The 18,824-nt window shown below is 32.5% G+C and overlaps 3 protein-coding genes and 1 long non-coding RNA gene across 5 annotated transcripts; all 4 read right to left on the reverse strand.

Annotated features, from left to right (window-relative positions):
* Positions 1–221: 221 nt before the first annotated feature.
* On the reverse strand, positions 222–2,586 carry LOC141664023 (transcription factor ILR3-like). Of its 2 annotated transcripts, none has more exons than XM_074469885.1 (5): positions 2,283–2,447; positions 1,412–1,469; positions 1,141–1,218; positions 868–1,030; positions 222–720 (listed from the first exon to the last, which is right to left on the reverse strand). In XM_074469885.1, the coding sequence occupies exons 1-5, from the start codon at positions 2,308–2,310 to the stop codon at positions 457–459; spliced, it is 591 nt and encodes a 196-aa protein (XP_074325986.1). In that variant the 5' UTR covers positions 2,311–2,447; the 3' UTR covers positions 222–456. The 2 variants fall into 2 exon arrangements, with proteins under 2 accessions (XP_074325986.1, XP_074325985.1); XM_074469884.1 differs by having other exon boundaries at positions 225–720; positions 1,412–1,474; positions 2,283–2,586.
* Positions 2,587–10,185: 7,599 nt separating this feature from the next.
* On the reverse strand, positions 10,186–10,665 carry LOC141664921 (uncharacterized). The gene has a single exon (XM_074470878.1). It carries the CDS (start codon positions 10,663–10,665, stop codon positions 10,186–10,188), a length of 480 nt encoding a protein of 159 aa, XP_074326979.1.
* An 897-nt stretch (positions 10,666–11,562) lies between these two features.
* LOC141668510 (uncharacterized) lies at positions 11,563–12,661 on the reverse strand. Its single transcript, XR_012553078.1, has 2 exons — positions 12,583–12,661; positions 11,563–12,314 (listed from the first exon to the last, which is right to left on the reverse strand). It is a non-coding gene; the product is annotated as an uncharacterized LOC141668510 (long non-coding RNA).
* Positions 12,662–13,877: 1,216 nt separating this feature from the next.
* Positions 13,878–17,220, reverse strand: LOC141668555 (uncharacterized). The gene is made up of 2 exons (XM_074475483.1): positions 17,134–17,220; positions 13,878–16,358 (listed from the first exon to the last, which is right to left on the reverse strand). Exon 2 carries the CDS (start codon positions 16,316–16,318, stop codon positions 14,096–14,098), a length of 2,223 nt encoding a protein of 740 aa, XP_074331584.1. The 5' UTR covers positions 16,319–16,358; positions 17,134–17,220; the 3' UTR covers positions 13,878–14,095.
* Between the last annotated feature and the right edge of the window lie 1,604 nt (positions 17,221–18,824).

Genomic DNA, 18,824 nt, shown 5'->3' on the forward strand with positions numbered 1-18,824 from the left:
TTATTTGTGATATACTACTGGTGGATAGGAAACTGAAGCCTCTTCTTATATATGCACATTTTTTAAGCTTTTGGATCAACAATAGCTATGCTGCTTTGTTGTTGAATTGTCCCTTCTATGCAGAGGGAAGTCATTTTATTTTTTCTTTAAGGCAAGTGTTTGAGTCCCTTACTTTGTTTACTTATCTTTTGTCCCAGAGTCTCAGATCAAACATTAGCTATAACAATTTCTTAAACAACATTGCATACAACTGTACCCTCATTGTTATCAAACAGACTGGTCTATGACAGAAATCAATTTAGGTAACAAGTCAACAAAAGCAATTAGTTACTGGTCAATGACATTTGCAAAGAAGTTAAACATACGAAATAACCAAAAAAATGACAATAACAAGATAGTTCATCCTGTCCCTTGGGCTAATTTTATGTCAACGGGTGGGATTAAAGTCTTAAACACTTAGGCAACTGGAGAATGGAATACATGATCCTGTGTTGTGTCGACTGCAGCAGGGGGTGTAAATTGCCACATGGGAACTCCAGGATAACCTACAAATGGCACCATCTTGCCACCAAAAAGTTGTCCAGGGCCTGCAAATGGAGAAGGAACTACTGCAGAAGGTAAGAAGCCTGGCTGAGTGTGTAAGCCTTTCACTTGCTGTTCAAGTTTTTCTTTCTCTGCCTTCAGCTTCTGTTTCTCGTCTCGAAGTTCATTTTTCTCCGCCTAAAAAATGAAACATGATTCAGGAATATAAAATGATGTGCATGTTATTGTTACTTTTAGAGAAGTCATAGTCACCCAATTTACTTCAACTAGAAGAGAAAATTTAATCCTCAAGCTAGATGTAAAACAGATTTTAGACAAGCGCACCTTCAATTCATTCATCTTATCCTGCAAAACATCATGCGACTCCTTCAGTTTCTTAGCTTCATCCCTCAACTGGTTAACCATTCGGATGGCATCACTCAATATGATAGCCTTGTCTGTTTTGGGTGTCCTTCCAGGTTCCAGGATAGAGCTTAATTCTTGGAACCTTGAGACAATACCAAAGGTAAGTTTCACATAGTTATACAATGGAAGCACAAAGGAAAGCGTTGCAATGATAAACACAGAAGAGGATAAAGAGATGGACAGAGTGCTTACTTATCATTTAATCGATCTCTTCTCATTTTCTCTCTACATGCTTTGGAGTCGGATACAATGCACAACCCAGACTTCATCCTACATAGAAAATAAATAAATTTTAACGACAAGTACATCAAATTTGAAGCAGAGTACATATTATCTAAAGGTAAAAGTCTTGTTTAAAACATACATATGTTCTTTTTAAAAATTAATCCCCAACCCTATCATTCTCTAACAGAATTAGGGATACGAATAAGAGGTGAGTGAATATGGATAACTGGATACATACCTCTTTCTAGAGCCATGCCCCTTAAATCCATCAGAACTACCAAGTGAATCACCAAAATCTGCACTGAGAATGACAATTAGTCTTAGAATGCATTTACGCGATGGTATTTTGCCAACATCATTGTCTAATTTTTTTGGAATCTTAGTATCAAGATTTAAAACATCTTGGAGGGTGAAATAATATGTTTGAGGACAAAACTTTGTTTTAGCCTAAAACTGATGCTATAGTGTAATTAAGAGGAGAAAGTATTGCCAGAACAGAAGATCTGTACACCCTCTAACAATTTTGCGTGTACCTTAAGCTGCGTTGCTTGGCTTCAAACTTGTCAGGACAGTGGTTAAACAGGGCAACATGTAAAAGGGAAATGAAAAGATATGAATCTGCTCTTTTAAATAGGGCAAAACTTAGAACATGGTCTAGGTCTGCCAATATGCCAACCTAATCTTATGTCTCTTACTGGTCTATAATGTTGCCTAACCACATAAATGATGCAGCAGATGTAACATTGAAGTTTTCAAGTTTTAAAGCGGTAAATTAGTAGGAACGGCTTTAATCAAAATGTAAATAGTCTTAATATAAGATTCAAGGCATAATATTCCAAGCGCTATAAATAAAACATCAGATTCATAGCATAGAGATGTATATCAGGAATCTTAATAAGATGACTTATAATTAGTAACGTATTCAAATCCCTCTTGCATTTTTACAAAATCTTGCTATCATGCTTATATCTTAAACAACAAAATCAATGAGAAACCGATATGAAGAACAAAATTTTAATCTCAAATGGTACCGAAATTCATGACATCCCACAGCAGAAAAAAGAATCTTTAATGATCGAAATTTAAAAAAAAAAAACAAGAAAAGATACCTTGATCCAATAGTATCCGGAAAAGCATTGGCAGGCCATTGAAAATGAGTTTGATGACAAGGTAGATCACCACCTAGAACAGGAACACTGTCCAGTAAGTCATATTCAAACATCCAACTTGAGTTATTCTCCTCCATCGATGCCATTATTACCGGCAATTCTGACAAAAATCTATAGAGATTTCACGGAGAATCAGAGATAAATTACAGGACAGGGAAAAATGAAGAATATTGAATGGTTATATAATGCAGGAAGGTTGTTGTTTGGTTTGAAAAAGTTGAAAGTAAGTTTTGTACTGCTGCTGGCTGGCGCTACTCAGTATACACGTCAAAAATTCCACATTAGGATTCTTGTTAGAATTATCTTTTATAGATTTTCACGAAAAAAAAAAATTAATAAATGTGTATAAACGTTGAGGAGAAACACATTTTATGCAAGCATATTATATATGGAAAGATAATGTACAATATTCGAAGGTAATACAAATAGTAAGCTATTTGGTAAATCAGTTGAGCAAAGCTGACTAAACCAATAGATGATGTGTGGTTGGACTTGAGAAAGCCACACATTGTTGAATAATATAAAAATAGAATATCACATGAGCAATAAGGGCACGATGCCAGTATAATTTATTTATTAGTTCCAGGACAAATTGCAGATCTAGTTTTAAAGCATATGCGATATGTTTGTTTCGATTCCTACAGATGGGGTATATAAAAAAATTTACTTCCAAATACAGGGCATACTTAAGCTATGCTGCTTACCCAATAAAACTATTTAGTTAGCGAGCGAGCGCATAATAACATTTTATAGTACATCAAAAGTATGACTAGGAACAATATATCGCAATAATTTGAGTCATGATTTATAGTTAAGAGCAAAACCAAACATCTAGTAATCAAAACCATGGAGCAGGAGCAATCATAATAATAATCGTAATTTATATATGTTTTAGAAAATAATATTGTAGTGACTGTGCATCTTATGCGGAATCACAAAGATTCCGCTCAAAGGAGATGAAATGAAAAAATTAGATAAAACACTGATGATAATTTTCTAGGTAGAGCGTGGCCTCTGTGGTGGCGTGGCTTCTATTCTGGTTGCATGCCTTTCAAATGCACAAGGCTGTGTTGGACAGGATACAGTATATCCACAATTTTATGACCTATGAAGGCCAGGCGTTCCGTTTTTACCTCCCCTCCACTTCTGAGATTGTAAGATATGAACATCTTGTCTTTCACCCAAAGCCGCAACATCTCTGACTGATCAAAAGAATGAGGAATAATTGTACCATGCTTGTCTTCAAGAATCTTTATTGATGCTGATGGAATTAAAGTTTTCCTTTTCCCCCATTTTTGTTTTTTGTAATCTTCAAGCACTAATACACAAAGATCATCTTCCAATCTATCAACCAAAGCTAGCTTACCCTCGAAATTTAAAGGCCAGACCTCCTTCCAACTTTTGTATTGACCTCTTGGAATATTTGTGACGGTGAACTGCTCAGTACCTAAATCGAGGGAGACTACTTCTTCAACCATGATATCCCCACTTGCAACTACGCGAACACAGTGAACAGCATCACCAGTTGACACTACAGAAAACTTCTTTCTCTTTCTTTTAGGATAAACTTTGGTAGGCATATTGAGAAGCCTCCAAGAGAACTCGTCATGTTCAGCAGAAAAGACTTCACAACATTCAGTGCTGCCTTCATCATATATGGAGACAAATTTATAGTTACTTGTTGAAGGGACGTAAGAGAAGACGATACCATGGTTATCTTTGTGTGGATCTGGTAATTCAAGAACTTGTTTGGTGGTTGGGTTGCGAACGCGGTACTTGTTTGTGACTCTATGCTTCTGAAGATTCAAACCGTCACAAGCATACACATGAAGATAATCCTCAGGTTCAATTGATACTTTAGGTATATAATAGAAGGCATACAATTTGGGAGCCCGCTCCATACGCTTTTCTATGAAGTGGCGATCTTGTATTAAAGCATACCATTGCTTGCATACAAGCATAAGTCTGCCATGGAATTCCACTGGCAACCAGCTCAATATTTCGGTAATAATTTCAGGGGGGAAGAGTGAAGAATCTGTGACAACATCATCAATCTTCTTTCCCTTTATAAGTTGTAATGCCAAAGCTTTGCGAAATCCACAGGACAAGGAAGAATTCATGTTACCCATATATATATCAGATCAATCTGTTCTGCAAGCTGTATGTGATTTCATAACCAAATTAAGCACAACAAACATAGAAAATTCTAGAATTACATAGCGGACGCTCTTTAAATAATTAAACTAAAAGACCACTAGAAAAATATAGAACACTATCTTTGTCAAGGAATCTGAATTAAACCTAGGACAAATTACCACTCAAATTAGTTTATGCTGCTTATAGTTGAGATTTGCTTCTATTTCTTGTTGAAGGTATAGAACTAGAACCTAAAACGACAATCACCTAAGCAAACGCTGAGTAGTTGTATGCCTAGAACCTAACCTTGCAAATGATAAACAGCTACTCATCAGTCATGCCCTGAGCTTGAAAGGTGAAATCAGAACTCCAACAAATTGTCACTGACGACTAGTTCAACAAATTGCCTTGATTTGTGCAAGTAAATTTAAACAAAGCTTCAGCTAGAGAAACATCGATTATTTCCATTCTTTGTACCAAGTCTTTAATCTATCTAAAATATTAGAAACTAAAGCAGGTGACCTTTTGCAGAGAGATAAAGGTAAAAAAACTGAAAAAACACCAAGAACTATATACACACTTATTTTGATTAAGGTTATGTCTATAGTATATAGCTAAATTATCACAAATGATAGAAATTGTGAATATCAACAAACAGAAATCATACATATGTTGATCAAATAGACATGTTTAGTGATTATATATTATTAATTGTTAATTTGGTGACAAGATATATAAGCACCATATATTATGTAGAAGAGAGCATAAGGATTGTTGTGTAGAAGAACTAGCCCTACAAAGCTACAAATAGTTGTTAGATACGTGAACCGGGTGACGGGTATGTGAATGGCGTAAACGAGAATGACGGGTACGGGAATGAGTTAAACGAGAATGACATGAATATCTAACAACTAAAAAGTACGGGGTAATGAGGTTTTCATTCTATCCGACCAAAATATTACAAAACACTAACACAATACCCGTTAATCGAACTCATAATCATGAACCAATTAAACACATCTGAATACTCAAACAAACAATGTAATATGAACAAACAATAGCAAGTAACAGCATTATTTGATTTACGGCTTAATTTGAGTTTCAGCACTTACTTACTAGTGAGAGCCAAAAAAAGTGCTTCACTACGCTTCGTTTTCAGAAGACAATAGAAGCTATCAAAAAGTTAAGATCTATCAATACACCATATATAATGTGAAAGTTTAATCATGTCTTTGTGTCATACTTGAATAAAGGGGTTTACATTATTATTATATATATATATATATACAAGGAATAGGATACAATGTCATAGTTATCTTCGAACTCGAAATGGCAACCTAAAAATTTGGGATGATAATGTTGATATCCGAGCTCAAGTTTTATTATATTTTCGAAAAATGAAATCCCCAATTATCTACCGACTCCGAATACAATAAATATTTTTTAAATTAATAATCTCTGCATATATTATTGTCCGGTTAATAATATGAAAAATTTATTCTTTATAAAATTTTAATTTCAGAGTTGGCACACTTACAATTTTATATTCACTACATTATTTATATTTAAATTTGATGTATAGAGTAGATGTTATTATAAAGTTGTGATACCTATTATTTATCTATTTATTATTTTTTCTCATTTCTCTTTTTCATAATTGTACATGCTAAAAAACAATAAATAATTGTTAAATATATCATTATTAATATGATCCCTAAGAGCATGTTCAAAGTGTAAAAATAAATATAGACATTGTTATAATTTTGCGTCAAAAAGTAGTTTTTGATTCTAAATTAATATCATGACTTCAACAATTGATTCTATATTTTGTTCTGAATTTCATCAACTCCCAAATATCCCACTATTTTGAATAAAAAATTAATTTTTTAAAACTAACTTTTTACTTTTTGACAAGACTTTTTATTTTTTGGTGAGGTGGGATGACATGGGATGAGGTGTAAATTATAATTCTACTATTTTTTGTTTTATATTTAATACATATATAAATTATGTAAATTTATAGAAGGTATAAAATACCATTGAAGTGATATATTTTAATATTTATTCTATGATACTGATATAGAACAAATATAGCATGCCATTGGAGTTTGTTTGCTCTAACAAATCAGGAACATACTACAAGTAGACTTCTACTGCTTAAACCCAAATCCATTTATCAACACATAAAGGCTTTAAGTTTGTACTGCTTTTTTCTGATTAACCATCTTAGCTCTCAGCAGAAATATTCAAGGTATTCTAAAATTATTGTGTCTAAATAAGTTAAAATTCTAATTAATAAGTGCTTACACTATAACATACGTTTAATGTTTCATGACTCATTAATCATGAACCAAAATCTCTTCAGTTTTCATCTATCTTACCTTTATGCGATGCTCCACCTGTATGCACGATAACATGTAAGCATCACAGTTTTAATTAAAGGATAAGACAAAACAAAATCAAGCCAAAACAGTTGCTCGCAAGGAAGCATTTTTACAATTGGTGTATGCAATATTTAAGCAAACCAAGAAACTAGTAAACAAAACCACAAAGCAGAAATGATAAAATATAATTTATAAGTTGTCAATATACCAGACTATTGTTAGCAAGAAGAGAGTACGAGGCCTCCGCATAAAATCTTTAATCACAAAGATCTTTGCTAGAAACTATAGAGAGAAACACCAAAAATTATTATAATATAAAAGCCAGATCAGTATAGTTTAGGTGTGGAGTCATGGGTGGCCGAGACACCAGATGCCTGGGGCGTCTTCTATTCTGGTCGCATCCCTTTCAAGCGTACAAGGCTATGCCAATAAGCATACTTTGAGCAAATACACTTAGTTTTGATATCATAAAAAATATAATCATTGCTGTGTTCCACCCAGAACCACAATCTCTCGGATTGATCGATAAGACATGGAAGAATTGTTCCGTGCTCAACTGCTAGTTTCTTCATCAATTCCAGTGGAACTAGAGATTCCTTTTCACCCCATTTCTGTTTTTTGTAATTTTCTAACACCAATACGCAAAGTTCTGCTCCTACAATATTAACTAAAGCTAGTTTGCCCTTATAATTTATAGGCCAAACCTACTCCCAGCTTTTGTATTGGCCTTTTGGCAAATTTGTGACAATAAACTGCTCAGTTCCCAAATCAAGAGATACTACTTCTGCAGCCATGTCATCTCCACTTGCAGTTACACGAACACAGTAAATAATGTCACCGATTAATATTATGGAAACTTCCTTTCTTTTGCTATTAAGATAGTCTATAGTAGGCATTTTAAGAGGTCTCCGTGACAACTCATCATTCCCAACAGAAAGAATCTCACAACATTCGATGTTGTTTACATCATCATATATTGAGACAATTTTATAGTTAAGTGTAAGAGGGGTGTAGGCGAAGAACATACCACTGCTACCGCTGTGCGGATCAGGTAATTCAAGGAATTGTTTTATGTCAGGGTTGCGAATGCGAAACTTTTGTGTGAATGTATCCATCTCAAGTATCAGGCCATCAATAGCATCGACTTTCTCATACCCTTGTCTGGCCTCGGCTTCAATATAGGTAATATTCCTTCTCATATGTTTTTCTATAAAGTGGCGATCTTGGATTAAAGCATACCACTGCTTGCATACAACCATAGGTGCGCCAATGAACTCTACAGGCAACCAGCTCAATATCTCCATGATAATTTCAGGCGGGAACACTGAATCAGTGACAACAATATTAGTCTTCATTCTCTTTATAAGTTGATTTTTTTTGTTGGTGGTTCCAATTTCTTGACTTTTGAACCCTTGAACAGTTCTCTGACTGTTTGAAATAGTATCCTCTTTCTTCCCAGATTCATCTCCTTTCTTTGCGCTGTCTGATCTAAGCACTCGAGTGCTTCCAGTTGCAGCACTCTTATCTATCTCTTTTTTGTTTATCACAGATTTTAATTTTTTCACTCTACTTCCGTCAACTTTTGAGTTCCCCTTATCTGTTAGTACAAGTTTTCTCTTAACAGCAGCTCCACTTTTTACAGAATTACCGGTTTTTATTTTACCTTTTGCCACGGTCTTCTTTCCATCAGTCTTTTCAGGAACTTCCACAGGCATCTTCCCCTTGGCCTTTTCATCCACTTTCGCAAGCATCTGTCCTTTGGCCTCCAGATTTCGGGGCCTCAAAACCCTGGTACTTCCGATTGCATGAATGTTTTCTTTTGACCTAACACTTTGAACAGTGAGGGAAGCCTTAGAACCTTTTCCTCTTGCTGCGATCTTCTCTGATCTCTTAACCTTTTCCTCTTCAGTAGTTGGTCTTGGCCTTAGAACCATAGTACTTTTGATTGCAACAGATTCATTTTGTTTCTTCGTAGCCATGATTAGAATTAACTATAGACAGTCAGTGAATGATCCACTCATAAAAGTTGTTCTGCAATATACAGGTAATAGTCAAGGAACTTGAACAACATAATTTTAATCTCATTAATTAACAAAAAACACAATAACATATTACATACAAGGTCTTGGTCTTTAACAATCGTGTCCCTGTTTATTCAACATACATACTTTAAATAACAAACTGCTCTAGAGACCGTTTATATAACACACTACTCCAGGAGCGTCGAATCTATATTTCAAGCGATCGAAACTTTTTCTTTCCGCTGATCCGCAGAAAATTATAGCGGAAAAGAAAAAAATGTTTCAATCTGAGCCATTGAAATAAAGATGTTCTGGAACAGTGCATTAGAGAAGGCTTCCCTAACACGAGTGTGTTAGGGAACAGTCCTTCATATATGTATACGTTCCGGTACAAATCTTACAAGAACACATTACACAAGTCCCTGGACAGATATTTGATCAAAAGTAGTTCGTGTAAGAGATTAAAACCACCAGTCTCAAGCCACTGAACTGAACACAAACTCTCTTGATATTCAAAGATGGGAGAAATAAATCTTATTTTCCTGAGGATACCACAGAATATATTTATAATTAAATTTCATTGGTGAATTAATAATATAAACAAATTTAAACCTATTGGATACAAGAAAACCTATGAATCTATGTAAACCAGTTTATTCAAGAATTTTGGTCAGTTTATGTAGATGCCAGAGTTCATACAAGAATTTTATTTACGGACGAACATGATTTCGAAATAATCTAACAATTTAATACATGAATAATGTCAAGAAGGACCAAGAAGCTGTCCATGATTCGAAAAAAAAAGGATAACAGTATAATGTTTAACTAAAATTAAAGAAGTCGATAATATGAAATCAAACATGATTAAGAAAGTAATTACCACATAATCTGGGTTTAAGAATTATGATCGAGAAAACATCACTTTGTACACTCCAGAAGACAAACAAATGTCAATGCAGAGACGCTTGAAGATTTTATAGTTGAGGAATGAGATGAGATTGTAATATATGTTGGAGCCTTATGGCAAACCTAATTCTATCGACACCCTAAATGCCAGGTGCACGCGGCAGGACAAATACTACAGTTAAACCTCGATTAAGTAATATCCGATAAAGTAATAACCTCGCTTAAGTAATAATTTTCATCGGTCCCAACTTGGGCCAATGTTGTAAAGTAATATTCTCGCTAAAAGCATAAGATAATAAAAAATTCGAAAGTCATTAAGGGCCCAAGTAATATGTAAAGTAATAATTCCATAATTATATATATATATATACTGTATAATGTATATGATTACAAAATTTAATTCTTATTAAAATATGAATCTATTGTAGCTTGTTTCTTCTTTCCACCAAAGCCAAAATTAATCTCGTCCTTGACTTTATGTAAAGCAAAAATAACTCCTGGTATGTTTTGCTCGTGTTGTAACAAGTAATTGTTCAAAGTGGTGAGTGCTTGAAATGCTTCCTTTGATGACACGCTTGGGATGACATTGCTATCGTCGGGTTCGGGATCAGTCCCTTCATCAGTGCTCATTACCGACTCAATGATTTCTTCATCCGTAGGTGATTCCATAACCGCATCATTCTCGTTTGGATAGTTTAAGAGATGCTCGACATCCATCACATTCCTATATCGTAAATTAGAGATAACTTCATTTAATCCTTCGACACCTTCATTTATTTCTCCAAGTTCTTGTTCATCATTTTCTTCTGAACGAATCTTGCAATGCCGAAAACAATTTGCAATTGTGGTTGTTTTCACATCAATATTCCAAGCCATGTTAGCAAAACTAATAGCATTCAAGATATTAACTTTTTGGATATAAGTAATCATAATAAAAGTAATTTTAGATCAAATACATTGCATGTGATTAATTCTAGTTTTTATACGTACATTATATATTATACTGTACCACGTAAACATAAAAATTCGGTAAAGTAATAAAATATTACTTTATCGATAAAGTAATAAAATATTATTATATCGATAAAGTAATAAATTCGTTAAAGTAATATTTTTTTCCGGTCCCAAGGGTATTACTTTAAAGAGGTTTAACTGTATATCATTCTCTGACTGTTAATAATTAAGAATAAATTTTAAAAAAAATACTTTTTAAAAAAAAAAAAATTGTTTTTTTTGTAACTATATAGTCTGTAATCAAAATTAATCGAATGTAATTTAGTTTTACTTTTTCATAAAAAATAGTTAAAATTATTGTTGATCGTATTTAAGGTTACATTTGATTGCAAAAATCGTATTTTTGTAAATAAATATATTAAAAACCATATTTTGGAAAATAGTAATATTAAATAAAAAAATATTGTATTCTTCAAAAAAAACCTCAATTTTCAATTTCGTACAATTTCTAATGCTACTCTCAGAATATATATATATATTTTTAAAAATGAAATGATCTGTAATACATAATTCTTATGTATTTTATAAATTTATTTATATTTACATATATTAATACATAATTAAAATTATGTGAGAAAAAAGTTTCTTTAAGTTGAATTAGTTGCCTATGGCAATGCTTATAAAATGATTATGAAAAATGGAAGACCATTTCATTCATACATCTTGCTGTTATGTGCCTCAGGTTAACATCACAGTTTAAATATATATCAAATTACCAAATTTAAATCAAAGGGAAACAGTAAATGATTTCTGCATACAGATCAGAGCAAAATCAAGAATCTAAAAACCGAAACCACAGAGAGCAGAAATGATCAAAGTTATAAGTGATCAAATATAGTACGACCAAACTATTATTATCAGCAATAAAAATACAGAGACTCAGAATCTTATGCATAAAATCACAAATATCAGGCCTAGAAACGAATGTAGAAACAGGACTTTGAACAGTGAGGGAAACATCTTTTCTCGCAAGAAGATAGTTCTTTGGCCTAAGGCTCATGATAGCAAGGGGAGCCTCAGCCTCTTTCTTCGCATGAAGTTCTGTTTTTAATCTCTTAGTTCTGTCTTTTGCAGATACCTTCTGAACAACTTCCATCCTGGATTCATCGCCTTTCTTTGCACTGTTTGATCTAAGTACCCGAATGCTATCTTTTGTTGGACCCTTATCTATCTCATTCTTGTTCATGGTTTTTACTCTTTTTACTATATTTTCAGCAGTTTCTGTGTTTCTCCTATCTTTTCTAACAATTTCACCTTTTTTAGAATCAACAATACCTATCTTTCCACTCGCTACAATCTTATTTCCCTTAACCTTCTGTTTAACCTTTTCCTCTGCAGTAGTTGGTACCCGTGGCCTTAAAACCATAGAACTTTTGATAGCAACAAGTGGACAGGTATCCGCGGCCTTAGAACCATAGTACCTTTAGCTGCAACAGATTCACTTTGTTTGTTTTTAGCCATGATAACAACGCAAATAGACAATCAAAGAATGATCCACTCTACAAAATGTTCTGCAATATGGATGGAATGGACATTAGCATTATTACAATTGCATAACTTGGCAAACAATCAACAACATGAATTATATCAATACAAAATTTACAAAAACACAAGCAACTAGACAAAGATTTGATCTAAAGTAGTTCGTTAAAAGAATTACAGTCACGAAGCCATTGAACACGAAATCTTACTTAATAAAAAATCTATGAACGAAAAGAATAAACGACAATGATAATCTCGATGTATAGAAATCGAACATGAGTAAGAAAAAAAAATTACCAGATGACTTGGGTTTCAGAATTTAGTGATGGGAAGAACATTACTCGAGAAGACAAACAAATGGGTCAACGCAGAGACGCTTGAGGGGTTTAAGTTAAGTAATGAGATGTGGTGGTAATTTTGTAGACCTATGGCAAACCTAATTCTATAGAGACCCTACATGAATACGACTACACTCGATCAATTTCTCTAGTTCATTTAAATCTTTTTTACTTCTAATATTAATACTCTTAATAAATACATTTAAATTTAGGAAAATAATCGAAATTCAAAACAACACTTTTATAAAAAATAATTATAAACACTATAAATTCTAACATTACATTTTTATTTAGATCCCACTATATGGATATCAATATCAAATATAATTATTTTATATTTTTTAGTCTTCAGCTCACCTACTTTATTAAATATTAAAATAAAATAGTAGAACACATTTACACCTCACGAAATAAAAACTATGAAATATTATCTAAGTTGGTTGCATATTAACAAAAAAACTCAAAAATGTTTTTCTCAAAAAAATGTATACTCTACATCCATTAATTTTGGATAATCTTACAAAGCTGTAAAACAAAATTTGCAGGATCAATGTACACAAAAAAGTGGAAGACATTTAAATTTTCATAAATCTTACGATTATGTGATTACACACATGATTACAGATTTCGAAAATTAGAACTATTCGGTTAATATATCGATTTTTGATTAATCGGACGATTTTTTAGCCGGATAATTTATCGGAAATCGGACAAATATTTTTGACGATTTTAAATAAATTATCGGGAATTTTTAAAAAACCGTCCGATTTTTATAACGATCTGAAACACTAATAATATGTTTACATCAATCAAAGTTTAGTATATTTCAAAAAGAAAAAATATATAAAGGGAACAGTAGTTAAGGAAGGGACTAAGGCAGGGGATGGAGAAAATATACATATCTTGGCTATCACAATCCTCCATTAATATCATATGAACAATCAATAGTAACTTATAACAAGAGTTAAGGTGCAAGTAAAATCTACGTCATTTGAGTTTCAGCATTGAGAGAACAAATTCAGGACATATCCTCCCAAAAGACAAAATAAAAGCTTTTAAAATAAACTTCTAATACATAATGTAAATCTAGCTAAGTAGGAGTAGCTAACAAACCCGATATATATAGAGCTTATTGCATCTTTCTGTAGAAGTAATGAAGAATAACCAAATCTAGAATAAAATTGCACCATTATAGCATAGCCTTTTATAATACATCAAACTTTTTATTTGCCACATGTTACACGTACAAACTGATTTACGCAGATAGTTAAGACTTCAAAACAAAATAAGAACCCCTTGTAACCAAACCACAAAGCCGGCACCATCATGAGGGAAAGAAGAAAGTATGAGTGCGATGCACAGAATCACAAAGATCGTGCTGGAAACAATGAAATGAAATAAAGATGCATAAAAATATAAAAAAAAATAGTCCAATATCTTTGAGGTGGCTGAGCCAGTGACATGTGTGTCTTCTATTCTGGTTGCATCCCTTCTAAACGTACAAGGCTATGACAATGAGCAAGCTCTGAACGAGTTCGTTTAGTCTTAAGATTATAAGAAACAAACTTCCTAGCTTCTTTTGCCCAAAACCACAATGTCTCAAATCGATCGACAAGATAAGGAGAAATTTTGCCATGCTCAACTTCAAGTTTCTTCATCGTTTCTAACGGAAATAAAGATTCCTTTTTGGCCCAGTTCTGTTTTTTGTAATTTTCCAGCACCATTACGCAAAGTTCTGATCCTATTATATCAACTAAAGCTGGTTTGCCCTTATAATCTATCAGCCAAACCTTCTCCCAGCTTCTGTATTGACCTTTTGGCAGCTTTGAGACAGTAAACTGCTCAGTTCCTAAATCAAGGGATATTACTTCTTCAACCGTATCATTTTCGCTTGCAATTACACGAACACAGTGAACAACATCACCAATTAACTTCATAGAAAATTTCTTTCTATTTCTTTTAAGATAGTCTTCAGTGGGCATTTTAAGAAGTCTCCATGACAACTCATCATTTCCAACAGACAAAATCTCCCAACATTCAATGTTGTTTTTATCATAAAATATTGACACAATTTTATAGTTGAGAGTAAGAGGGACGTAAGCAAAGAGGATATGATAGCTACCCTTGTGTGGATCAGGTAATTCAAGGAACTGTTTGGTGTCAGGGTTGAGAATGCGGTACTTCTGTGTGGATGCATTCATCTCAAGTCTCAGGCCATCACAAGAATTGACTTTCCTATACCCTTGTCCGACATTAGACTCAATAAAGTTATAATTCCTTCTCATATGCTTTTCTAAGAAGTGGCGATCTTGGATTAAAGCATACCATTGCTTGCATACAACCATAGGTGTACCAAAGAACTTCACTGGCAACCAGCTCAATATTTCCATGATGATTTCGGGTGGAAACACTACATCAGTGACGACAATGTTAGCCTTTTTTCTCTTTATAAGTTCATAATTTTTGTTGTTGCAAGTTTTTTTATTTTTTAACCCCTGAACAAGTCGAATCTTGTCTGCAATAGTATAACTGGCACGTGTCTCTGACATTCCACCTTTTCTCGTAATTCTTGTACTAGCCTTCACAGGAAGGCTTTTCTTCGGCATAGGACTACAATTAGCGGAGAAAGCTTCTTTCTTGACAAGCATAACTTTTTTTAGTTTTTTGGTACTGGCTTCAGCAGATTTCTTCTTAAAATCTTTCTTGCCAAATTGATCTCCGTTCTTTGCACTATTTAACCTTCGTACCCGAGTGCTACCAGTTTCCACGGCCTTATCCATTTTTTTCTTCTTTATCACGACTTTTAATTTTTTCACTCTACTTCCAGCAACTTTTGTGTTCCCCTCATCTACCAAAAGTCTTCTTTTCGCAGCAGTTCCAGTTTTTACAGCATTACCGGTTTTTGCAGCATTACCATTCTTTTTCTTTCTCGTGTTGAACCTATGTACCCGAGTGCTTCCAGTTTCCGAACCCTTGTCAATTTCTTTCTTTTTCATCACGGCTTTTAATTTTTTCACTCTACTTCCAGCAACTTTTGTGTTCCCCTCGTTTACCAAAAGTTTTCTAATCGCATCATTTCCAGTTTTTACAACATTACCAGTTTTTGCAGCATTACCATTCTTTATCTTTCCAGTGTTTAACCTATGTACCCGAGTGCTTCCAGTTTCTGCACCCTTATCAATTTCTTTCTTGTTCCTCATTGCTTTTAATTTTTTCACTCTACTTTCAGCAACTCTTGTATTCCCCTCATCTACCAAAAGTTTTCTCTTAGCAGCATTTCTAATTTTTACAGAATTACCATTTTTTGCAGCATTACCATTCTGTATCTTTCCACTGTTTAACCTACGTAGCCAAGTGGTGCTTCCAGTTTCCGCACCCTTATCCATTTCCTTCTTGTTCATCGCGGCTTTTAATTTTTTCGCTCTACTTCCAGAAACTTTTGTGTTCCCCTCATCTACCAAAAGTTTTCTCTTCGCAACATTTCCAGTTATTACAACATTACCAGTTTTTGCCGTATTGCCATTCTTTATTTTTCCACTTACCGCAGTCTTCTTTACCTTCACCTTACTATCAACTTTCACAGGCATTTTTCTCTTGGCCTTTTCTTTAACTTTTTCCTTTCCAGTAGTTGTTCTTGGCCTTAAAACCATGGAAAATTTGGTTGCAACAGATTCACTTTGTTTCTTCTTAACCATGATTAGAATGAACAATCAGCAAGTGATCATACAAAATGTTCTGCAATATACCAGGAACAGTCAGGATGTAAACATCTTTACTACTGCATAGCTTGTTAAAGTAAAAACATATTTAAGGAGAAGTTCCTACACAAAACATTTGAACGTGTGATAAACAACAACCACCAAGCCATTTAACACAAAATCTTCATAAATAAATCTACCAATACCCAAGACAAGAATAGAAGGCGAAAATAAAATATTATGGATATGAAAATTTATTTTTCTACGGAGTCTTGCTTACAACTTAAAACTTGAAGTATGATATTATGCACACATAATCCGGAATAAAAAAGTCAATACACATCAACCAATTATGTGCCATATTTATATTGTGACTCTAACTCTAATAAACACACCAGAATAGTTAAATATTAGGTATGGAATTAGGATAATTTTGGAAACAAATTAGACCAATACATATTATGTAATATAGTAGAGGGGTTAGTGTGTTAGGAGCTAGGAGTATGAACGTGCAACTTTAGAGGGGAAAAAACAATTTTCTGCTGGCATATACTTTTTTTCAGTGTGCTAAATTCAGAACCTAAAACACATTCTTAAACATATAGTAGTATATATTTTTGAAGCAAAACAACCAGTAATTGGACACCGATCCGATCATATTAACATATGAACCTACATTGGAAACCACATTGTTTAAGAAGTACACACACAAATAATGATTTCAAAATTATCTAGAATATTAGTCAAAGAATATATATTAACCATAAAAATCTCGACATAAAGAAATCCAGCATGATTAAGATAATAATTACCGAATGATTTGGGTTTCATAAGAAAAAGATGAAAGAACGTTACTGCCTGCTCGCAACCCCTACCTCCAGACGACAAATAGATGCCAAGACGCTTGTGGTATAACCTAACTAGCTTACTGGGTCTTAATATTTATATATTTTTATTTTATTTTATATAATTTTATTAAAATTCTATATAAATAATTAAATACTAAATAATAATTTTATAATTATAATTTCAAATTAGGTTCAAATAGTATAAATACAAAATAGTATATGATTGATTAGATCTTATTCATAAATAATAATATAAATGTTTGTTGTTGGTGAGTGAGATTTGAATCCGAAAATTTATATGTATTTTTATAAATAATATACATGTTTATTATTAACGGGATTCGAACCCGAGAACTTTTATCTATTTTTATAAATAATAATATAAATGTTTGTTGTTGACGGGATTCGAACCTGAGAAATTAAATAGTTTATTTTTTTAGTATGTGAAACTAACGGCTCTGATTATTTGATGAAAAAGATCCGACGGTTGTGATGTAAACGGATAACCAAAATGAGGGGTCAACCAAATTACAAATTATACACCATTCCGGTTATTACAGTATAGTATAAATTTCTCCAAGACCCTAGATGCATAGCCAGAGAGTCGATCATAATCAGGTAACTATATTATTTTTTCTGAAATTATTAATTCAATATTTCTTTTAAATTTAAAATATAATTTCACAAGAAAAATTAAATTATATTTTAAGTTATTTTCAATTTCTTCTTTTTAACTCCAAAACCGAAACCAAACACTAATAACAGTTCAGCTTTTTTGGGTTTCATTCACTCCGGATTTAATTGATTTTTACGGTATTTGATTCACTTTCACTTTGATTCCGATTTTCCTATTCAACTTTTCGATTATATATAATTTATAGAATAAAGATAGCATATACTACAAAATCATCGCGATAACTTATTTTTTTTCTTAAATCATAAATATAGATTATTTAATACAAATATTTAAGAACAAATGTTTATTATATCTTATAAATATGTGAATATTCTACTATGCAAATTAGATATATAAATAAAATAAAATTATATTTCTTTTAATATGTACCACTTTAATGTCATATTTTCTTAGATCAACATCCCTAATAATAAACATATATATGTATATAAATAAATAAATGAAAAATTCTAAGTTTATGCAATTACAATATTTATAATATGATCAGTAAAAAATAGGATTGTTGGGCGTTTAGGCCTGAAAATGATCTCAAGAGATATTAAGACTGTTAAGGTTAAAAAAAGAAAATAAGTATAACATATGTATATTTTTTTATAAACACATGAGGTTAAATGAATATTTACAAATTTATCATTAAAATTTTTATATTATAAAATGTCTTAACATGATTTGCCTAATGACAATCTTGGCCCCAGTTTTTCTTACAAAATTATATACTTTCATAAAAAAATTTGTTGTAAACATTTGGTCAATCATATATTTGAAAATCTTGTAAAATAATAGTCAAGTTACTCGAATATTAGGTCAAGCATATATTTGAAATGTATTATTTTGTAACATATTAATCATTATTAATTAATTATTCATAAAAAATCGATTAAAGATTATTAAAATTATTAATTAAAAAATTAAAATACATAAATATTGTGACGCTCCCAAATCGGGGGTCAGAGGATTT

Source organism: Apium graveolens, chromosome 6 (genome assembly GCF_009905375.1).
Source record: "Apium graveolens cultivar Ventura chromosome 6, ASM990537v1, whole genome shotgun sequence".
Taxonomy (NCBI): Eukaryota; Viridiplantae; Streptophyta; class Magnoliopsida; order Apiales; family Apiaceae; genus Apium; species Apium graveolens.

Bases quoted from the DNA above. Each gene is read 5' to 3' on its own strand.
- LOC141664023 (XM_074469884.1), bottom strand. From the start codon at position 2,428: ATGGCATCGATGGAGGAGAATAACTCAAGTTGGATGTTTGAATATGAC. The intron at 1,475-2,282 runs GTATCTTTTCTT...TGTCATTCTCAG, and splicing joins CCGGATACTATTGGATCAAG to TGCAGATTTTGGTGATTCAC. The intron at 1,219-1,411 runs GTATGTATCCAG...TTTTCTATGTAG, and splicing joins GGGCATGGCTCTAGAAAGAG to GATGAAGTCTGGGTTGTGCA.
- LOC141664921 (XM_074470878.1), bottom strand. From the start codon at position 10,665: ATGGCTTGGAATATTGATGTGAAAACAACCACAATTGCAAATTGTTTT.
- LOC141668555 (XM_074475483.1), bottom strand. From the start codon at position 16,318: ATGGTTAAGAAGAAACAAAGTGAATCTGTTGCAACCAAATTTTCCATG.